The 21,725-nt window shown below is 40.1% G+C and overlaps 3 protein-coding genes across 3 annotated transcripts; 2 read left to right on the top strand and 1 right to left on the bottom strand.

The window, feature by feature from the left end:
- The first annotated feature begins 465 nt into the window (after positions 1 to 465).
- LOC104235976 (peptidyl-prolyl cis-trans isomerase FKBP15-1) lies at positions 466 to 6,176 on the top strand. The gene is made up of 6 exons (XM_009790138.2): positions 466 to 694; positions 863 to 912; positions 1,957 to 2,019; positions 3,772 to 3,862; positions 4,942 to 5,046; positions 5,836 to 6,176. Exons 1-6 carry the CDS (start codon positions 481 to 483, stop codon positions 5,910 to 5,912), a joined length of 600 nt encoding a protein of 199 aa, XP_009788440.1. The 5' UTR covers positions 466 to 480; the 3' UTR covers positions 5,913 to 6,176.
- A 4,650-nt stretch (positions 6,177 to 10,826) lies between these two features.
- Positions 10,827 to 15,137, top strand: LOC104235177 (peptidyl-prolyl cis-trans isomerase FKBP62-like). Its single transcript, XM_009789193.2, has 13 exons — positions 10,827 to 11,211; positions 11,313 to 11,399; positions 12,569 to 12,829; positions 12,920 to 12,994; positions 13,077 to 13,157; positions 13,235 to 13,429; positions 13,527 to 13,625; positions 13,728 to 13,903; positions 13,990 to 14,112; positions 14,208 to 14,354; positions 14,438 to 14,565; positions 14,655 to 14,772; positions 14,859 to 15,137. The coding sequence occupies exons 1-13, from the start codon at positions 11,040 to 11,042 to the stop codon at positions 14,907 to 14,909; spliced, it is 1,713 nt and encodes a 570-aa protein (XP_009787495.1). The 5' UTR covers positions 10,827 to 11,039; the 3' UTR covers positions 14,910 to 15,137.
- A 1,056-nt stretch (positions 15,138 to 16,193) lies between these two features.
- On the bottom strand, positions 16,194 to 17,174 carry LOC104237532 (3'-5' exonuclease-like). Its single transcript, XM_009792003.1, has 2 exons — positions 16,575 to 17,174; positions 16,194 to 16,271 (listed from the first exon to the last, which is right to left on the bottom strand). Exons 1-2 carry the CDS (start codon positions 17,172 to 17,174, stop codon positions 16,194 to 16,196), a joined length of 678 nt encoding a protein of 225 aa, XP_009790305.1.
- Between the last annotated feature and the right edge of the window lie 4,551 nt (positions 17,175 to 21,725).

The raw sequence follows: 21,725 nt of genomic DNA, 5'->3' as shown, positions 1-21,725 counted from the left end.
GGGATGACCTGCGAGTCCAGCCTCACCCCCTCTTCCCTTCCTTGAGTCTCGCCATTGAACTTACACTTCAAGTATTCTGTCTTGGCCCCAGGGTCTGTCTCCATACCTCTAATTGCGTGTTGACACCGTCTCACGTCTCGTCAGTCAGTACAATATCATCTGCAAATAGCATGCACCACGACACCTCCCTTGGATGTGGCGCGTCAGTACATCCATCGTTAGAGTCTTTACAAACTTATTTTTAATTTTACGATTTTATCTCTTTTTACACATGAAGAATTTATTTTTACATGTACAAAATCTAAAAAAAAATAATTGTAAATGCCCATGAAAAAGCTCATTTCCTCTAACGGGGATCAAAGTTAAATATAGGACATGAAGGGACATTGGGTGAAGTTTTTTGGATGTCATTTTCCCTAATTAATTGGGCCCTTTATTGATGACAGGGACGACATTGTACTGTTGGTCCGCGCGGATTTCATGATCAATGACGTGGAAAATAATGATTGGTTCCGTGGTTCTTTTATTACGTTGGAGATCCGCGGTGGCTATTGTGGATCTGCCTTTATATTTAGCGGAAGGAAAGTAAGAACAAGAGGAGATTCGCAGTGTGAAGAAACAGAATCGACAATGAAATTCAGCCGCGCATTCAATGCCGCTTCAGTTCTCTTTGTTCTTCTTCTTATTACCATAGGTAATCTCTTTGAAGATTATACGACACGCTATTGATTTTTGTATCAGATCTGTTAATGCGATATTCAACGTGCTAAAATTCTTTTCTTCTCTTTTGAGCTAAAAATCAAATATTAAGTCAATAGGAATACTGTCAAATACGGTCTAAGTTTCGATTTGTATTTTCCAGTTACGGCTAAGAAGTCCGGTGATGTTACGGAATTGCAGATCGGTGTGAAGGTAAAACTTTTGGCATTTCTATTCTTCGATTCGTGGTACTTATAACTGATTAAAGAATGAACTGCGTTTTGTTTATATAGTATTAAGTTTCGTTTGTTTGAACTTCTTCAATTAAAGAACTCTCGATGATAATTGGACTATTGTATTTCAAGTTTCTAATATTTTCAATTTCTGAAGAGAGAAGCTCGCGTTGGAGGATACTAGAATCAGGCATAGTTTTAGGTTGCAGGTATTTAATTTAATTAAAAATTTAAAAGGAGCATAGTCTTAGGTTGCACACGTCATTTCGTACCCCATTCTGCTTTAGACTAATGATTTGAGAATTGAGTCATATTTGCTCTATACTGTTAGCTTTAGCGGAATTGTATAGAGCGATTCCGCACACAGAGAGATGGGGGGAGGGGGTCTGTTTCTTTAATTGCTTCGAGTGAATCCCCTCACCAAGTTTGAATATACATTAACTGTATACTCACACACCTGAGTGGATAGAGAGCATGAAAAGCTAGTATCTTTTGGTGGTTCATACCTATGACTAATAGTGTATTTGGCAGAGAACAATTGGTGAACAAGAGAAAAATAGATAAGCATTCTTTCGTTCTGTTACACGTCTCTTACATTCCATATTCGTCCGTCATTTAAATATATTTTGTCATGCTATGGGACTTATATCTATGTTTTTGTCCCTCACGGAGCATTGCATGTATTAGTGATCCAGTTTGCAGTAAAGTAACTGTGTTGCTGTGTCCGTGAAATTGTGACCTACTTCTCCTTGAATGAAGTATGCATAAATTAATCAAATCCAGTGCCACAGCTACCTGGAGAAAAACATTGATTATTGTTACTCTCATGGGATCTCACTAACTATTTGTTCTCAAATGTTTCACTATTATGATGTTATTAATAAATACTCTCTGCATTTATAGAGTCGTCACTCTTTTATGTTTCTCAATCTTGATTGTAATGCTTGTAAATTGTGCACAAGTTCCTCCATTTGGTGATTCCATAGTCTAAACGCTAACCTATTGTTTTCTTGGTATGTTGCAGTTCAAGCCAAAATCTTGCGAACTTAAGGCTCACAAGGGTGATAGAGTCTCAGTACACTACAGTGTGAGTAGAAGTGCTTCTCTACTTTACTATTTAAAAGCTCCTAATTGTGGATAGAGGGAAAGTTGGCCACTAAGTAAATTATTGTGTAGCTAATTTATTGCAATCCCTAATGGTAGATAGTAAATTATTGTGTTTACTCTTTTAAGGCAATCCTTACTTAGCTTTATCCCAAAAAAAATGGCAATCCTTACATTGATTACCGGGTTTTTGTCAATTATGTTGGAGAGTTATATTCATGCGTATGGGTAGAAAATGAGAATGGGGTCGTGAGGTGAAAGATTTCACTTGATTATTCAGATTTTTTTACACAGTCCTTTTCTTTCCTTAGGACCAACTCAATCTCTGCAAAAAGTTCCATCTCTTTCCTCAGTTATTAAGCTTCATTTTCCTTTCCTTGTTTCTAAAGTTGCTTTCTTCTTCTTTTTTTCTCTAAAGAAAGCTTTGGAGGCAGGTCAATCATTTACACAAAATAAATCTATTTGATAACATGCACATTTCAGCATTGGATCAAAACCACAATTTCTTTTATAAAAAATGAAAGCCTATAAATGCGTGGATCAGAAACATAATGATTGAAGGGGAAAAGGGGGGTTGGGGTCTAGAAGAGGAGGTGTGCTTGAAGAAGCTAGGTCCTGTGGCATTTCTCTTTCAGATTCCTTTTAATTTCAATAGCGAACTAACTTAGGGGCACTTGAATGATCAAAAGAAAGTTAAAACTTTTATCTTGATTGAACCATCCTCTCTCACTTGTCTTCATCTTGTTCCTGCTTGTTTGGTTCTGTTTCAACTTATGGCTTTGATAGCTTAGTTCCTCTCAAATTAACTGTATGTATATGGGAAAGGCATTCCATGTCTTACAAAACTCACAAGGAACTTGGAGTAACGAATACATGCCAATCAGGAACTATGAAGGAAATGTCATGTGACAAAGGAAGGACGGCAGCATTATCATTGGCATATGTGATAAACATATGGGAAAGGATTGGGGAGGGAGGGTCAGTGGTTGAAATTAGGCAATCCAGTGGCAATATTTTGCTGACTTCATCCATATTTAACGGGCATATTTATATTTAACGGGTATATGTGCGAACACTTTAAACTGCAGAGCAGTTTCTTGTATTTTCTAAGTAAGAGGGGAGGTTGATTTAGGTTTGTTGAACTAGAGATAATGTGAGGAGGAGGAGCACAGACGCACCGGTGAAGAGGTGTGAGAGGTTGACATTGGGGGGCTTACGGAGAGATAGAGGTAGGCCAAAGAAGAGGTGGAGAGAGGTGATTAGGCAAGACATGGCGCAACTTCAGCTGACCGAAAACATAACTCTTGGTAGGAAGATATGGAGGTCGAGGATTAGGGTAGTAGAGTAGGTATTCTAGAGTGTTCATAACAGTAGTATTGGCACTCAGTCTCGCTTTCTGTTGGTAGTAGGTTCTTATGACTAACCGTTGTTTTCTCATTGTTGATCACCTTACTTTCTTGTTGTTTTTATTTTACTTTTATATGGATTTTTGGTACTGTCCTTCTTGTCTATATTTTCATTAATGTGGTGCTTATGCTTTTCTGAGCCGAGGGTCTATTGGAAACAGCCTCTCTATCCTCACAAGCTAGGGGTAAGGTCAAGGTAGGGGTAAGGTTTGTGTACACGCTACCCTCCCGAGACCTCACGGTGTGGGATATTACTGAGTGTGTTGTTGTTGTTGTTGAACTAAAGGTAATGTCCAAGTGATTTACCCTATATCTTATTGTGCCTGCAGGGAAAACTTACAGATGGAACTGTATTTGATTCCAGCTATGAGAGGAATGACCCCATTGAGTTTGAGCTTGGAAGTGGTCAAGTGATTAAAGGTTTGTGTTGCGTTCTTCTAATCAATACCCACTGTACATTATTTCTAATCCTTTGGAACTATGGCCCATGTGAAATAATTACACTGGTGCATTTTCTGTTTTTCTTTTTCTTCTTTGTTGGTTTCCCTCAATGATAACTGGCAGCGGTTGTGGGAGGCATATTAGGGACTAGAATCTCAGGGAAAAGTCAATGAGTTCTTGACAATGATAAGCGCTAATATTCGCACACAGTAAATGGGTGTGTAGTGGTGACAAAATAAAAGATGGCTTATTGTTTTTGTCTCTTGCTTTTCAAGATTTAGTTCTTTTTTACTTTGTGGGAGCTTATGAATATACCTTGGACTGTATAACTTTTTCCTTTGATATGTCAAAAAATCTTTCATTTATAATACACCAAAGTGAAAGTTGGCTTAACAAAAGAATTCTCTCTTACACCAAAGTGAAAGTTGGAAAAAGAATAGCCTGGTTGTTACTTAGCTAGAGAAGAAAAAGAAAAAACAGCTTGAGATGTAAATATAATCTGACAAACTGAAACCATAAAATTGTAAAGTGTGTGTCTCTTCAAATGTCTATCGAAAACTGCCTCTCTATCCCGGTAGGAGTAAGGTCTGTGTACATACTACCCTCCCCAGACCCACTTGTGGGATTTTACTGGGTTGTTATTGTTGTTGTTGTTGGTTTGTTGTTGTTGTTTTGTTGTTGTGCGTCTCTTCAAAGAAATGAGCCCTTTTGGGCCTTTGGCTCCACATGGAGTATGGGAACCTTTTTTTTATGTCCGTTCCTTCAAGGTAACACATCTAATCCTCATGAAGTAAAGTAGTCTATAGTACGAATTCATATAAGCTAGAATTATGTTTCCCTATTCTGAATTTCCTTTTATTAATCATTAAATATAATACTCTGGCAGTCCACAGTGTCTCTTTTAAGGACATAGACAAATATAGATTTTTACTGGAGATATATAGAATATTACTACTTTTTATGAAAATCACATTATGTGAATGATGGTAAGCTGTCCTTAAAGAGTTAGTTAACAAAAGAACAGAACAAGCCATTTGATAATGAATGTCGCCATGCAGGTTGGGATCAAGGACTTCTTGGAATGTGTGTCGGAGAGAAGCGAAAGTTGAAGATCCCCGCTAAACTTGGTTATGGTGAGAGTGGATCTCCACCAAAGATCCCAGGTAACATCGGTTCTTCTTTAGTAACTTAAATTTTGCTTAATGCATTAGCTAACCCTACAGACCACAAGCTTTAAGCATTATCCTTTGGTACACTGGTCAACTATTTTCCGGTGTTTATTTCTAATTATGAACAAATGGTTTTAATAGTCTGCGCTTCAGTAGCTGTAAATGTACTATCCTAAGTGGCATTTCTTCTGTTCCATCTAATAAGGTTTTTCATTTGTTTTTGAGTTTTTGGAGAAGTTGCAATAGGATTTTGCAAACATTTCTTGCAATTGTTTTTAGTTTTCAAAAAGTGTTGTTTGGTGACATTCAATTTTCCAGCTTGGAGGTCTCTTTTCTTCTTCTTCAAAAACTTGGAAATAAACAAAAATTCGAAAAAATGTTCCAGAGTTTTGCCAAATATTGTAAAAGTCTCGCCCAGAATGAACTGTCTTTGCTGGCGTTGTTTTTGATTTATATGTGATTTGCCACAGTAGCAAAGCATCGTAAAGGTTTTTCTTCAAAGTAATTTTGGGTCCGCTGTCTGGATTAATAACTGAATTCACCTCCATGATTCCTCTATATATAGAGAGAGACAGTGGGGGTGGGGGGAGGGGCAGTAGGCTGTATTCGGCATGCGGGTTTAATGCTGCTTAAGAACATATGATGCAACATCTATCCGTTATCCAGAATGTAACTTTATTTTACTTCTTGCTTGAATTTTGTACTCTCCCTTGTTATGTGTATTTTTCCTTTAGTTAGGCTAGAGTCGTATCTCAATATTTTCTTATCTGTTCAAACTTATAGGTGGTGCTACACTTGTCTTCGACACTGAACTGGTTGCTGTGAATGGAAAGAAATCAGCAGCTGATAGTGAACTGTGACTTAACGATGTCTCTACACTCTTCATTAGCTTAAGTATGGAGGCGACTTCTACGAATCTATTTTTAGGTTATCTAATAGTTGTATTTGCTTCTTTTTGATAATTTAGATACTAAAGTATTGGCTGCTGGCAAAATGACGCCTCACGTGTGTTTCCTTTTGTCACTAGTTTTTTCCTCTGCTAAAGTTAAGTGGATGGACGATGAGCTCCCAAGATGGTTTTGCCATCATTACTTTTAAATTCTGGTACATTGATAGTTTTTTTCTTTGTCTTTTCTACCTCAAAAGTATATGATAGTGGATACCAAGAGTATGTCTACGTAACAATCGCGGAGCTTTAAAGTACTTAACTAAAAATCTTGTCAAATTCCACGAGCATGTCGATGACTTCCAATGTGTAGTAGCCTTCACCACATTTCCAATCCCAACGCGGCAACACCCCCAAAATTACCAACAATGAATATAAGGTCATCCCTATTCGAATTTGGGGCACATATTTTCTTCTTGAGAGAATATCGACTAGATAAGTACCTGAACATTGTCTGACAATGTGCTCCGTCAAGTGGTTCAAAAACAATGTCCAAGTCTCTTGATTTTCATTGGCACAAATAGCAATTGCAAGGGGAAATATGCTTCCATTAGCATCTACTGCAACAGCGATCAACGACTCCGATCAAGCTTCCATTCAACAATCTCGGGGTTAAAGTGTTGCAAAGCAGCCATGTACCTGAGTAGAGCGGCAAATGTCTTATCCCAATTACTATAAACAATCTCAAACGTACTTTTACGCCCGAGAAATGCCTTTCTTTTGGTAATGGTACAACCATATATCTGGTGGACAGATGTTATACACTCTTTAATCTTGTACCTTATGGACGATTCAATGTGTGGAATTGAAATCAAGTCAACATTCAAGTTAAAATGATCCCATTGAATATGTCCAAGTCACAAGTGTGGGTGCCAATGTATTTCCCCACAATCCACATATTTGTTTTCAACTTTCTGGCACGCAACATCCATCAACCTTGAAACCATCTACGACAAATAACCCTTATATACTTTCGGGGAGATGACTCATAAACTTCGATCTCACGACACTCTTTTATGCTGTATATTTGCACCGACCTGCTAAGGCGTGTTTTATCAGCAAAAAGCATATTCTTTGAAAACACAGTTGGTCTAGATTCATCCCACATTGATGTCTGAATGTCATCAAGATCATTTTGTGAGGGCGTCCACATCCGGCATACTGGATAACTGATCAAGGTAGGGAATCACCCTTGAATGAAAGGGACATGGGACTTGTACACTCTGGGTCTAATGGGAGGTAGAGTCTGCATAGATAGAGCATGCTCATTGGTGGCATCATGCTCCCTCGGCAAATCAGGTTGCTCATTCTCATCGGCAAAGTGCGTTTCATCATCATCGTCGCCCTCATCAGGGAAGGGTGTATCATCTCCAGACTCACCAGTATTGTTGTCATAATCACTATTATCTTCTTGACTCTGTGCATTTACCAGATCCTGATTAAATATGTCTTCGGGCAATTGAGTAAGGACATGACCTTCAAGTTGCTCGTTTTCACAGCACGACCAATAAAGTAATGAGTTTCTCAAATTCATCCCAACATTAAATATTAACTTTATCTCTTAACTTACAATTCATAATATGTTGATATCCCGTGATGCACATTATCGAGTTACTGATGATTCTCGGATGGACCTCTATGATCCAAAACACCAAAATTGGGCATATTCCAATTGTTTGTTGGTTCATAATATTACACCCTATGTTTTTGTACGTGGAAGTACGCCATAAGTAAATTGATGTAAGCTCGGAAATGAGATGGTACATTCCGCATTTTCATACGTTAAAGTTTCGTCGTAAGTTCGGGAATGAGATTTATTTTGGGATTATAAGTATTACACTATTTCAAATAAGTGATAAGTAAATTTGTGAAGGTTAAAGGGTAAACGAATCAAAGAAAATGAATTTCGTTGAAGGTTGTCAATTTGGGATAAAATACTACCCGAGCTAAAATACCCGGTATTTATGGACTAGTACCATACAAGGTACCTCATGACCATGATAGTAAGATATATAAAGTGTGTTGAAAGTGAGTAGTATTTTAAGTAATTTGAGATAATTATTAATTATGTGGATAATTGATTAATTATGGGGATAATTGTGATATTAAGTAGAATTAAGTGGATAAGAATCTTTTTAGGGCTACCACATGGCATTAAGTCAAGTTCCAAGGTGGCACCAATATAAATAATGAGTCATAAGACCTAAAATGTCTTGTCTACACGTAAGACTCATTGGATAAGTACCTTAGTTGGGTCTCTTTATTAGTAATATAACTTGGAGAATAAGAAGGAAGTCATGGCATTCTTACCACTTTATAACTTAGACCAGCAACGTTGGTGATTAAGGGGTTTAATGGTTATTCATCATTGCAAGTGTTATTTTTCGATGGAGTTAATATTAGTCGAATAAGAAATAACATGCTATGATATCAAGAATATCATATGGTTTTTCCTCTAATTCGATCTGCCATTATGTGTTGCCGCAATTGACGCGTGTTAGAGAGATTGTCAAGAGAATCGGCTCAGGTATGTTAAGGCTATCCCTTCTTTTCTTTTGCCATGATCCACACGAGCAAACGAAACGAGCAAATGCATCAACTCCAATAAATGACTCTATTCATAGAAGTACTAGAGATGCCTATGTTCTTGATTCCCCATGTGTCCTATTATTTTATCATTTGTTCACGAGTCTTAGAAAATACGTAAGTTGATAAAGTTTACTTCATGATATTAATCAAAGGCATAATGATCTTATGACGTTCCGAGAGATTTTATTGATGTACTTCTCATGCATTACATTCATTTATACATGTACATTGACCCGCGACCAGATGACATTATATACGCGTATATATGTATGTATATGGGATATGAAAAAATGTTACGTCGTTATATATGCACCACCACCTGATCAGCTGATATACGTTGATAATTTTGCCCACAGTGGCCGAGATGATATGATGGGATGCCCTCAGAGGCTTGATGATGTTATGAATCATGTACCTATGCACGACATGATATTTATATGCATATGCATGATACTATAAGTGTTTCATGATTTACAGAGTTATTCAGACTTACAAGTTAAGTCATTTACTCCATATTTCATCCATGTCTTTTATATACTTATTTATGTGCCTTACATACTCGGTACCTTATTCGTACTGATGTCCTTTTGTTGGAAATGTTGCATTCATGCCTACAGGTATAGGCGATCAGTTTGACGAGCCCTCATAGTAGACGAGGTTAGCATTCAGCGAAAGATCGGTAAGACTCCACCTCTTTCGGAGTGCAGCCGAGTCTATGAGCCATCATGTCAGAAATTTGCTACATACTTATAGGTAGGTCGGTACCCTATCCTATTTGATGTCAAATACTCTTAGAGACTTTGTAGACAGAGGTTCATTTTGGACAGTATGTCAAAGGCCGTGACGGCCCATATGTATTCATGTTTTAAGAAAAATGGTTCATTGATATAGTACTTTCCCACTTATAGTTATACATTACAAGTCGTGGCCATGCTGGCCTAGTTACTAATGATAGTACGATAAGAAAGATATGTTACGTTGGTACTCGGTTGAGTAACGCATCGGGTGCCCGTCGTGACCCTTCGGTTTGGGTCGTGACACATAACTTGTAAAATTCATATCTGGCCGGTAACCCCTTTAGAATATATGAGTGTTAGTACGAATATGATATATATAAAAAATACTAAGACAAAGGAAAATTGAAATTTACCACTCGGTGTGTGAATTATGTAAACTTGAGAGAAATTATGTCCCCGCAACTTATTCGTCCGTGGAGATATGTTTAGATCTGGCCAAACTCTTTCAAACGGAACCTGTTCAGATAAAACTGCTCCAAAAATACCACCCGATGATTGAGGGTTATCCTTATTTTAAGGAGCCTTAATATTGCAAACGTCTTCAGACTTGACATACATGTTCAACATTTTTATCACAGGAAGTTCCCGATGTTCATCCAGAATCCTCAAAAAATCTTTCAGAGTTTCATTGTCTTTGAAGTTAAACTCAACATAACAAGCAACCTCTTGCTGAATAAGAGAATATGGATATCTTCTGGTTACTTTAATATTAACCGAACATTTCTTCACACTCATTTTTTTATATAACAACGATACCAATCTATCGTACTCTAATGTAAGTGACAACTTAACAACACACTGTTGAGAACAACTATAGTGTATTGAGTTATTCTCCACGACAACCTCCCCCCATATAACGCAACCTTAATTTTTCACTCTCCAGACATTATGGCAAAATGTGGAAAAAGTTAAGTAAACAAATATTTTGGAATGAGTAAAAGAAAAGTAAAAGGATGCAGAAGACCGAATTTTTGAAGAAAGAATGAAACTCCTTAAATAAGCAAAAAACATGTGGAGGGTACAATAATTGGAGGGTATAGAGCATTAATTAAACGCGTTATATATAGCACAGTAAACCTATGCGCTATATTCATCAATTATTGTGGGTCAGTCAATTAAGAAGTATAACACATGAATGACATGCGTTATACCTTAACGACATGCACTATACATAAAATGGTCGCAACTTATTTTTTTCACATATTTTTGTATTTTGAGTCCAAAAAAGCCACTTTGGTTCTGGACTCGAAATGAAACTTACATTGTGGTCAGTAACCTAAAGAATTTCATCTTTCGGTTAACCCAGTAACTAGTTCACTAACATGTCCTATTTTACAAAGCAACTCCATTTATGATACTTGAAAGGGCAAGTAGTCAACACTGTGGACCCTACTTCAAAGGACTGCCGTTAGATTTAGATCAAAGCTAACCCCTTATTTTTCGTCAAAATTCGAGATTCTAGAAGCGTCATTTGCGATTGGTGACTCAAACTCAATCTACTAAAAAACCTTATTGGAAGTCTCTAGAACCTAAAGCCTATTGCACACTCTCTCCATTACGCCATTAATTTAAGACCCATTCCTCCACGCCTTCACTGAGCAACGTCAATCATTCGAGATTCACTGCTTTATTGAGTTCAATAGCATTTGTTTCGAATGGATGAGGGTTTTGATATTCCGGCGATGGATGAGGACATGGATCTGCCGGATGAAAGTCCGATAATGAAAGTCGGCGAAGAGAAGGAGATCGGTAAAGAAGGTTTGAAGAAGAAGCTTGTTAAGGAAGGTGAAAAATGGGACACTCCTGAACCTGGAGATGAAGTCGAAGGTAAGTTAATCTTAGCCTTACTAAAAAAAATTGTTTACGATGCTAACTAATCTCAATTTGTTTTTTTTGTGCTGATATTTGTGATTTCAATTAATTCTCAGTTCATTATACTGGGACTCTGCTTGATGGGACCAAGTTCGATTCCAGTCGTGATAGGGGGACTCCTTTCAAGTTTACTCTCGGTCAAGGTTGGAAAAACTTCCTCTACCTTTTTAACATTCATTGCTTTCTTTCTCGTAGACGAAGGTCTTTTATAGAATATTTGTAGTAAATCGACATTGTTAATGAAATTTATTTCCGTGTTAATATGTTTGCTTCTGCTTGAATGAAAATCAATGAGTTAAAACATTTATTGAATATTTTATCGAAGTCCTCTAGTATTAAGAAATATGACGTTGTGTTAGTGCTGGACTTCCTTGCAAGCTAACCTTGTACCAAGCCATCAAGAGGGCCTGATTTGTCTATTCCGTCCAATGTTATGAAGAGCCATCCTGTTGTCCCCTCAATGTGAGGGGATATCCCATGCGCTTGGTCTAAATGTGTGCTTCAAATAATGATGCGAAGGGATATCCCATGCGCTTGGTCTAAATAATGGTGTGAGGGGATATCCCATGCGCTTGGTTTAAATGTGTGCTTCAAATAATGATGCGAATAGGATCACTATAACTTGAGTATGTGGGTATCATTATTGCATATTGGAGATACAAATTAATTATCTTAATTGCAAGTTAATCATTATATTACCAAATTCACATATGTTTAGTATTCTTCCTAATGTTGTGATGGTGCGCTTCACTTCAAAGAATTGCTTTTTGCTTCGCGACCAATGGACCTTGTGAATTTCTTGAGCTTTTCACTTTTAAATATACTGATACCGTCAGTTTGTTTTTCTCATTGATGTGCAAGGAGCTTGCACTAAGACCATATAATTACGGAGCCTTATGATACTATATGATTCGGAAGTTGTTCATGAGAATCTGAAATAGTTATACAGCAGCATGTATATTGATGTTTACTGCATATGCACGCATATACAATATATCTGTGAGAGATTGAGAGTTGATATTCACACTCACATATGCATGTGTGTACATGTGTTTCCATGCATGTGTGTATTCGGAAAAGAATATGTACAGTTGGATTTGTGAGTAAGTTATTCATGATTTTGAATTTGGTTTCCTTCATAAGTTTACTAGTTACTGGAGATTATTGATTAATAAAAGCCCTATTAAAACCAAGAAGTTATGACTTTTTCTTTATGAGGAACTGTCATGTATCGACATATCTCTGTTTTGTGAATCAAGATGTGTGATATATTGTTGCATGTTTTGCTGATGCTGCCGTTCTTTCCTCATAGGACAAGTAATTAAGGGATGGGATCAAGGTATTAAGACAATGAAAAAGGGTGAAAATGCCATTTTCACCATTCCTCCAGAGCTGGCTTATGGGGAGTCTGGTTCTCCTCCGACTATCCCTCCAAATGCCACTCTCCAATTCGATGTTGAACTGCTATCATGGGTGAGTGTAAAGGACATCTGCAAGGATGGTGGTATCTTCAAGAAGATCCTTACCGAGGGAGAGAAATGGGAAAACCCCAAGGATCTTGACGAAGTTCTAGGTATCTATTGTTTTTTAGTTTCATCAGAGGTCTGAGTGTATTTATGTACTGGAGCATTGAGTGAGCATTTCCTTTGATCTTTTTATTCAGTCAAGTATGAAGCTCGGCTTGAAGATGGCTCATTGATTGGAAAATCAGATGGAGTGGAGTTTGCTGTTCAGGAAGGTAACCCCTTGATTTCATAGTAGCACCTTGTTTGCAAGGTTTATAGATGCACTATCGTGCACTAACACTCTTATTGGGACAGGACACTTCTGCCCGGCTATTGCAAAGGCTGTGAAAACTATGAAGAAAGGAGAAAAAGTCCAGTTGACTGTGAAGCCACAATGTAAGTGGTTCTTCTAAGAAACATTCTTGTATGTAGTTAAAGCTGTGTCAATAACATGTCTAATTTGTTTTCTGCAGATGGCTTTGGGGAGAAAGGTAAACCTGCCTCTACTGATGGAGGAGCTGTCCCACCTAATGCTACTCTGCAAATTAACTTGGAGTTAGTCTCATGGAAGACTGTCTCAAGTGTCACTGATGATAAGAAAGTTATAAAGAAGATCTTGAAAGAAGGGGAAGGATATGAAAAACCCAATGAAGGAGCTGTGGTTAAATGTTAGTTACTCAGGACTAACTATTGTGTTGCAGACATCTGAATTTTTAATTTAAATACACGATAATGTGACTATTCCTTTGAATTGGCCTCCTGTAGTGAAATTGATTGGCAAGCTGCAAGATGGCACAGTCTTTTTAAAGAAGGGCCACGATGGAGAAAATGAAGATGACCTTTTCGAGTTTAAGACAGATGAAGGTATGCATCCTGACTACTTCATTGCCATTATAATTTGGTGTTTTTCTTGGTTGTCTGTAATTCCTTATTTGATTGCACTCACTGCTGATCTGCCATGAACAGAACAAGTTATTGATGGGCTAGATAGAGCTGTCATGTCAATGAAGAAGGGTGAAGTGGCACTTCTTATAATTGCGGCCGAGTATGCCTTCGGTTCATCTGAATCAAAGCAAGACTTGGGTATTGTTCCTCCCAATTCAACTGTGTATTATGAGGTTGAGCTTGTTTCGTTTGTGAAGGTATGTCATATGACATAATTTTTCATATAATAACTCTTTTCTGCCAGCCACTAATTGTATTTTCATATCTTTAATGTGGCCTGTAGGAAAAGGAATCATGGGATATGAATACCCCGGAGAAAATTGAGGCTGCCGGAAAAAAGAAAGAGGAAGGAAATGCGCTGTTTAAGGCTGGTAAATATGCAAGAGCATCAAAGAGATACGAAAAGGTATGCAAGTCATACGGTGCTCCTACTTAGTAAAGAATTAATTGCTGGGTTCTGATCCAGTTTTGCCTAACAGCAAAATTTTAAATAAAATGCAGGCTGCTAAATTTATTGAATATGATACTAACTTTAGCGAGGAGGAAAAGAAACAGTCAAAAGCTTTGAAGATCACTTGTAACTTAAATAACGCAGCTTGCAAGTTGAAACTGAAAGATTACAAGCAGGCGGAGAAGCTGTGTACCAAGGTTCCATTAGATTCAGAATACCCCTTCTGGCTTTTTCATTTTCGTTGACCCCGCTTTACCTTTTTAATGATCTGTGTCTTTAGGTGTTGGAGACCGAGAGTACAAATGTTAAAGCTCTTTACCGGAGAGCTCAAGCATATATTAACATGGTGGATTTTGATCTGGCTGAATTTGACATTAAAAAAGCTCTTGAGATTGATCCTGCAAACAGGTATAGTATTGTTTCTGCTGTACTTGGTGTCCAAATCTATTGCATTTCTTTCATGGTGTTGAAGGTTGTACCTTTTTTATGATGACAAGGGACGTGAAACTTGAATACAAAGCTCTGAAGGAGAAAGTTAAGGAATACAATAAGAAGGATGCGAAATTCTATGGGAACATATTTGCCAAGTTAAATAAGTTGGATGTCAACTCAAATGTAAGTTTCAAGCTTTGTGATCTTTAGAGTCTATGCAGCTCCATCATGTTTGGTGACCAGTTCATGATGCGCTTCTCTTTTTGCAGAATTCTGCTTCCAAGGAACCACAACCGATGAGCATAGATAGCAAGGCATGACTGTTATAAGCAGACCAGTATGATTTTTATGGCATCTTTTGTGTAGGGAATGCTAGTGAGTGCTGGATCTCTGATGCGGGAGAATCACATTGGGTTTATGGAATTAGTTTTTAGCTATGAAAAAATTTAATCTCTTGTATGGAATGTAGCAGATTTTATTCGCTAAGAACTAGGAATTCGGAATTGCTGAGCTCGCCTAATATTGTCGAAATCATGGCAATTCTTCTACTTGCATGGGTTTTAAAGTTTGATGATAGTGTCAAAGCTACCTGATCTACATCTTCCTTTTAGACTTAAATGTGTTGCTATCTTGATGGACCCTATAACACTGTTGTGATATACTACGACAAAGTTTTAAAAGCCTGCCATCCCAATAGAACACCACACTGCATATTCAACCCATTGGGAGGTCGCAATTGAAGTCATACTTTTCTTGAAAACTTGAGGGATAAAGTAAAACTTGTCATTCGTTTCTTTTGGAGAGAAACAGAATGTGACACTCCATGAGTGAACTAACAGCGACCAACAAATCAATTCTCTATACAAATTATTTCGAGGGCAACTAACAATCAGTCAGTACACTATATAGAAACTATTTCGATCAAGCAAGGCAACCAATGATATCAGATTAAGTAGAATTCAGCTAGAATCCTATAACTCTACTCTTTCCTCTAGAATGAATGGAACGCTATAGTAACTTTCAAATAGGCACATTAACTATTACTACTGGCGCAAGGGATGACTTAATCAGAGATGGAGAAGAAGATTAGAGTCAAGAAGAAAGGTGAAGACTGAATAAGGTTTGAAGAAGTTCATGAGAATTTGCAGAAGAAGGAAGAAAACTGCAGAGACAACTGGGAGTTTTACCAGAATTGGTTATAGTTCATAATGCTGCCTGTCCTGAGTGCCTTCTCTTCTCTCCAGCATGGTATTTCCTTTAACTGAGATTGGTGAAACACCAATACTGACCGTCACTTGTATCTTTGCAATCTTTCCTTTATTCGACTGGTCTCAGGACTCGGATCATGGGTCATGACAACCCCCAACCCATGCAATTGAATATTTTTATAGCCATTCCAATACTATACTATTATGTTGAAGACCATAAGTTTTACAAAATTTCTTGTTTTTAAACTCTGTTCGAGTCAAACTACTCCACATAAATTGAAAAGGTTGGAGTAGAATTGAAGACCCACTAAAACGCCAAGGCCAGAACAACCCAAAGCTTAAATTGGATCATCTGTTCAATTGAAGCAATTCAAAGTTGCATAATATCCAATGTAGCTATGATCCAATTGTTTCAGAAAGTGCAAGATTGAATGGAATTTGATGTGAAAGACCTTGAGATGTGGTTGCTGCAGACTGTAGTAAACCAGTTGCGCAATCTCATAGCAGAGAGCCAGAGACATAGTACTCCATCTCCCTAATTCTAAGCATATACCAACATTATGCTAATGCTAAGCATATACCAACAGTTTGATAATCCTCCTTATGTGTGTTGAGTAAACCAACATTAATCTTATCAGTTAAACAGTAAAGTTAGCAAGGAATACTTTATAAGCGAATTGTACTTTTTGACAGAGTTAACGTAAATTGGAATCAAATACCAGTAGGAAAGATAAGCAGTCAAATTTGAATTGTTGTGGAACTTAAGAACCTCCCTACTTGAAAAGAAAGATAAGCATCAAAGCAGGCATAACATATCTGATCATAGCTAAGCCAACGCTCACTCCAAGCACTCAAAGTCACACTCTTAGGCTTTTCAATCTCTATTCCCACGATTTCCTTCACCAAATATTTGAGCCCAACATTACGAAGATTCTCATTCTCCAACTCCTCTGCCGCCCACCCCCGGAGATCAACCCTGTTCGACACTTGAATCCCATAGTCGTCCCACAGCTTCTGCGCGTCATTATCAATACCAACCCCAACGAATCTGTAGTTTTCGTTCTGGAGGAAGTTGCGGAGTAGGCGGGTGATACTGGGGGCGTGAAGAATTTGGTAAATAAGACAGGTTCTTCCGACACAGAGTTGGAGGGTGGCGACGGGGTTTTGTGAGTAGAAGTTTGGCTCCCACTCGATGTCAAGCCCGACAATCAAGCGGTGGCGACGGGATTCGTTTGCAGCTTCGGTGTTGTTGATCCAAGTGCACACCATACCGGGATCACGAGTGACGACGGTGTTGATTTCGGTGTCGTCCAAATAGACATCGTAAAGTTTGTGACTGTTGAAGGTCAATTCGTAGTCTCTGATCGTCACACTCATGGCGTTCAAAAGCAAGACCTAGACTCTCTCGTAAAAATGTGTTCTAAAAGACGTTTGAAGTGTTAGCACCCTTTATCGTTAACAAAAGGGCCGACTAGTTAATCAGGATTAGGGGTGATTTGGGTCAAATTAGAAATAAAAAAAGTTTGGGGTAAAATTTAAAATATTACAAAATAACAAAACCCATCTTTTAATCTCACTTTTCAAACCTTTCTCTCTCTTCCTTTTTCCAAACCAAACGTTACTACTGTTACACAACGCCTTCCTGATGTTCTTTGGAAGGGCAACGAAAGGCTAAGCAACCGATGTCAGTGCGTTTGCTGTCCGCTAATGAGGTCCCCTCCGCATGCTAGACTAGATTGTCAGTGCCGTGCGGGAAAACCAATGTCACGAGCAATTGCGAAAGCTGAGAGAGAATTGGGTTTTGAATGATGATGATGATTTTATTGATGACTGAAATGCTGATTACAAAAGATGCGGTGTCGAGGGGGAGAGACACCAGTACAGAAAATTGCTTGCTTGAAAATGTTTGATTGTTTGTTCTACCCTAATAATGCTTAAAAAAATAAACCAACATTACATGACTAGTCCTAATAAAGCTGTAGAAGCACACTGAATGAAAATGATGTAAACTAGCCTATAATTACAATGAAAAGGATTTAGTTTATTACAAGGTAGAACTAAGTCCGATGGCAGCAACTTTGTCTTCCGGGGCAGGGTCTGCGCGCGCGTTGCTGTGGGCGCGCGCGACACTTGCTGTGTTGGCCTGAGGCTGGGCGCTGGTGCTTGGCATCAGGGTCTGTACGCGAGACGCTGCTGGAATGGGCCTGCAGCTGGGCGCTGGCGAGGCATCAGCATCTGTGCGCGCGACATTGTCTGGGCGCGCGGCGCTGTTGTCATTGGCCAGCCCTTGGGCGCTGGCGAGAGGCATCGATGGGGCGACAGAGGCGCATGCGCGCTTGTCACTTGGTGCAGCCAAGACCACAGGGCCGACCATGGCGCTAGGCATTGTGAGGCTTTCTAGGCTGCCATGGGGCGCGGCCAAGGGGTCATGGGGCGTGTCTGGAAAGCAGCCCATGACATTCTCCCCCACCTGAGTTGGCACCGTCCTCGGAGCCTTATGATGATGATGATGATGCTTCTGGTGGTTGTTGGATGGGAGGTCTGCGCCCCTCTGTTCTGTGAACTTGCTGTTGTAGCGACGCAATGATTTCATGCGGCTGACATGGAAGACTGGATGGATCTTCCACCAGGATGGAGTTTTCACCTGGTATGTGGACTTCCCCATGCGTTTTTCGATGGGCAGGGGCCCGATGTATTTTTGTTGCAGGCGAGGGTCATGGGTCCTCTCTGCAAACAAGTATCGCTTTGGGATGCATAGCATTACTTTTTCCCCTGTTTGATGTTGGGCAAAGCAAAGATTTTGTTCGGTGAATCTTTTTTGCCCGCTCTTGGGCTTTGACGAGATAGTTCTGCACTATCCCCATGTTGCGCTCCCATTCGCTCGAGAAGTTGGCAGCTCGAGGAGATTTCGGCATGGTTGATGCATTCACCGTTTGCGGGAGAAGCGGTTGCTGTCCGGTAACAATTTCAAAAGGGCTTTTGTTTGTATGATGGCTCTTTTGAGAATTGAAACACAGTTGAGCAGCATCCAGGAGCTTCACCCAATGCTTCTGTGATCCGGTTGCGAAGTTGCGGAGATATTCCTCCAGCATGTCATCGAACCGGTCTGTCTGGCCATCCGATGGTGGATGGATGTCTGTGTTGTGACTCAATGTTGACCCAAAGCACCTGAAGAGATGGGTCCAAAAGTTGCTAGTGAAGCGTGAGTCGCGCCTACTAACAATGTTTTTGGGCAGGCCCCAATGTTTGACAATGTGCGAGAAGAAGAGTCGAGCTGTATCTTCTGCTGAGATGTTTTGCGGGGCTGCTATGAAAGTTGCATAGTCTGAGAACTGATCTATGACAACCATGATGGATGCAAGATTGCCGACTTGGGGCAATCCCGTGATGAATCTGAGGGAAACACTTTCCCATGGTCTCTGAGGGACATGTAATGGCTGCGAGGGTCCCGGCTGTGATGAGTGATCCGACTTGTCCTTGTGGCATGGCTGACAAGTCTCCACACGATGATGAGCGTCACCAGTCTTTTGAGGCCGATGACATGATGACTGATTGTTGCTGCGAAGGGTAGCCTGAACCTGAGGTTCATGTCTGTTGACTACCTTCTCCAACTGCATGGCCGAGATGTTTTCAGCGGCCATCTTTATGGGAAAGCATGGTATGGTGCAGGGCTTGGCCCCTTTTTCTCCCATCATCAGGAGCATGTTGGCATATGGTACCGGAATGGTGTTGGTTTGCCTCATGAAATCCAAACCCACTATGATGTCGAAGTCATCTATGATTGCGATGCGCAGGTCGATGCTTCCTTTGTATGGGCCAAGTTTCACTGGGACATTTGTAGCTGTTCCACCCAATGTCTGAGGTGGTGAGTTGATAGCCTTGACGCGGCCTTTGCTCTTTTGTACCACAAGACCTAGGCGCTCTACTTGCGTTGATGACAAGTAGTTATGGGTGGCACCCGTGTCTATCAATGCGTGAAGGGGCTTGCCGTTCACTTTCAATTCGACGAACATTAGGGTCCTCGCTTGCTTAGGAGGTCCTTCGTCCATCTTTTCTTTCCCTTTCCTGGTGATCGGGACTGATGTTTTCTTAGGAGGACATGCACTGGTCCCCGCTAAGGCATGAGGGATAGAGCCAACAATTGCATTGAAGGCGCCTACCTGGTCGTCGTCTGATGAGTCTGATGTGTCTAACTCATCCTCGACCGTCTGATGAGCATTGACCTTGATGTTTGGGCATTCATTGTTCCAATGTGCCCCACCGCAATGACGGCATTCTGAGGGAGGCTTTCTCCCCTGATTGTTGTTGATGGATGCAGCACTGTTGCTGTTGGAGGGAGGAGTCTTAGTTTTGGATGCACTCCGATCTCCCCCACTTTTGCTTGGGCCACCATTGTTGGGATGGTTCCTATTGAATCCCTCTCGGACAGACGGCTGTGGCCTGTCGTTCTGAGTTCCCAAATGATAATCGTCAAGGCATTCTGCAGCTTGAATGGCCTTGGGCAGGGTGTCTACCCGTTGTCTCTGTAGTTCCATACGGGCATGAGGTTTCAAACATTCTATGAATGCGAAGAGTTTGTCTTTGTCCCCCATGTCGCGTATGTTTAGCATGAGTGCGGAGAATTCGCGCACGTACTCCCGCACTGATTTGGTGTGGCGGAGTTCTCGTAGCTTTCTCCTTGCATTGTATTCCACATTTTCGGGGAAGAACTGCAGGCGTATGGCTACCTTCAATTCACCCAATGTCTGGAGAGTATCTTCACCGACCTTGATGTCTTCGTATTTGACCCGCCACCAAAGTTTGGCATCGCCCTGAAGATACATGGCAGCAGTCGCTACCTTTTTGGATTCCTCCAAATGGCCCACGGCATCGAAGTATTGTTCGATGTCGAAGATGAAGTTTTCCACTTCTTTAGCATCCCGGGATCCGTCGTATGGCTTTGGCTCCGGTATCTTAAGCTTTTGTGGAATGGGGGTGAGGTTTGCTGCACCCTTGATGTGGTTGTCGCATCCTCGAAGTATGCTCTGTAGGGCAGCATTGACAACATTGAGCTTGCCTGTCAAGTCGTCTATGGTTTGCTGCATGGCAGTTAGTCTGTCTGCCTCTTGTCGCCAATGGGCTAAATCGTCGGCACGCTCCTGTTGGAGGTCCTCAAATTTGCCTTGAATAGTGGCAGTTTCGATGGATGCCGTTTGTCGGTCATCGTCAGAGTCACGACTGATGTTTGCAATGTCATTTTCTGCCTGCCGCATTCAGCGGTACAGGTCATCCAACCTTTGCACTAGGTTGTTGTTTTGATCAGGCACCGTATCCACGATGGGTCATAATCAGTCAACCGTCTCTTCTAGGGATGCTAGACGCTCCCCATGATTCACCATGGTCAGAAATGGTGATGATGACAAATGTGTTCCCTCGTCCGATGTTGAGCCTAGGCTCTGATACCAACTGTTACGCAACGCCTTCCTGATGTTCTTTGAAAGGGCAACATAAGGCTAAGCAACCGATGTCAGTGCGGTTGTTGTCCGCCAATGAGGTCCCCTCCGCACGCTATACTAGATTGTCAGTGCCGTGCGAGAAAACCAATGTCACGAGCAATTGCGGAAGCTGAGAGAGAATTGGGTTTTGAATGATGATGATGATTTTATTGATGACTAAAATGCTGATTACAAAAGATGCGGTGTCGAGGGGGAGAGACACCAGTACAGAAAATTGCTTGCTTGAAAATGTTTGATTGTTTGATCCCCCCTAATAATGCTTAAAAAAAATAAACCAATATTACATGACTAGTCCTAATAAATCTGTAGAAGCACACTGAATGAAAATGATGTAAACTAGACTATAATTACAATGAAAAGGACTTAGTTTATTACAAGGTAGAACTAAGTCCGATGGCAGCAACTTTGTCTTGCGAGTCAGGGTCTGCGCGCG

Source organism: Nicotiana sylvestris, chromosome 9 (assembly GCF_000393655.2).
Source record: "Nicotiana sylvestris chromosome 9, ASM39365v2, whole genome shotgun sequence".
NCBI lineage: Eukaryota > Viridiplantae > Streptophyta > Magnoliopsida > Solanales > Solanaceae > Nicotiana > Nicotiana sylvestris.
This window is presented reverse-complemented; position numbering and strand designations above follow the sequence as displayed.